Raw genomic sequence first — 473 nt, 5'->3', positions numbered from 1 at the left:
TTATAAACACCGGTTATTGTCGCATACTGGATGCTTACAATAAAGGTTATGAGCCAAAGTAAGTAAAACTGCTTCGTCTTTATCATTTGAAAAGGTGTATAGCAATCTTCATCAAGTTCTCTGGAACAAATATAAGTATAAATGTATATACCCACAAAAGTATACATTATTTACATTATTTAAATTATTTACAGTTGACGGATATTTGTCCGCATCTTGTTTGTCGTTAACTCAACGTTTCGGCTGATATACCCTCCAGCCTTCATCAGGTGTCTTGGGGGAAATTTCGAACCTGGATTCTCAGGTATTTTTCGATGTTGTTGTTGTTGTTGTTGTTATTATTATTCAGGTCACGGGCATATGATGTAGTAGTGAAGAAGAAGAAGAAGAAGAAGAAGAAGAAGAAGGAGGAGGAGGAGAAGGAGGAGAAGAAGAAGGAGGAGGGGAGGAGGAGGAGGAGAAGAAGAAGAAGG

General features: G+C 37.8%; 1 protein-coding gene across 1 annotated transcript in view; it reads right to left on the bottom strand.

Moving 5' to 3' along the window:
* Positions 1 to 473, bottom strand: part of LOC106872568 (uncharacterized) — a 20,647-nt gene that overhangs the window by 6,576 nt on the left and 13,598 nt on the right. Inside the window, exon 7 of the mRNA XM_014919599.2 lies at positions 2 to 120. Within this exon, the coding sequence (XP_014775085.1) occupies positions 2 to 120 (119 nt within the window). The remainder of the gene's footprint in view (position 1; positions 121 to 473) is intronic.

The sequence above is a fragment of the Octopus bimaculoides genome, chromosome 10 (assembly GCF_001194135.2).
Source record: "Octopus bimaculoides isolate UCB-OBI-ISO-001 chromosome 10, ASM119413v2, whole genome shotgun sequence".
In the NCBI taxonomy this organism is placed as follows: Eukaryota; Metazoa; Mollusca; class Cephalopoda; order Octopoda; family Octopodidae; genus Octopus; species Octopus bimaculoides.
This window is presented reverse-complemented; position numbering and strand designations above follow the sequence as displayed.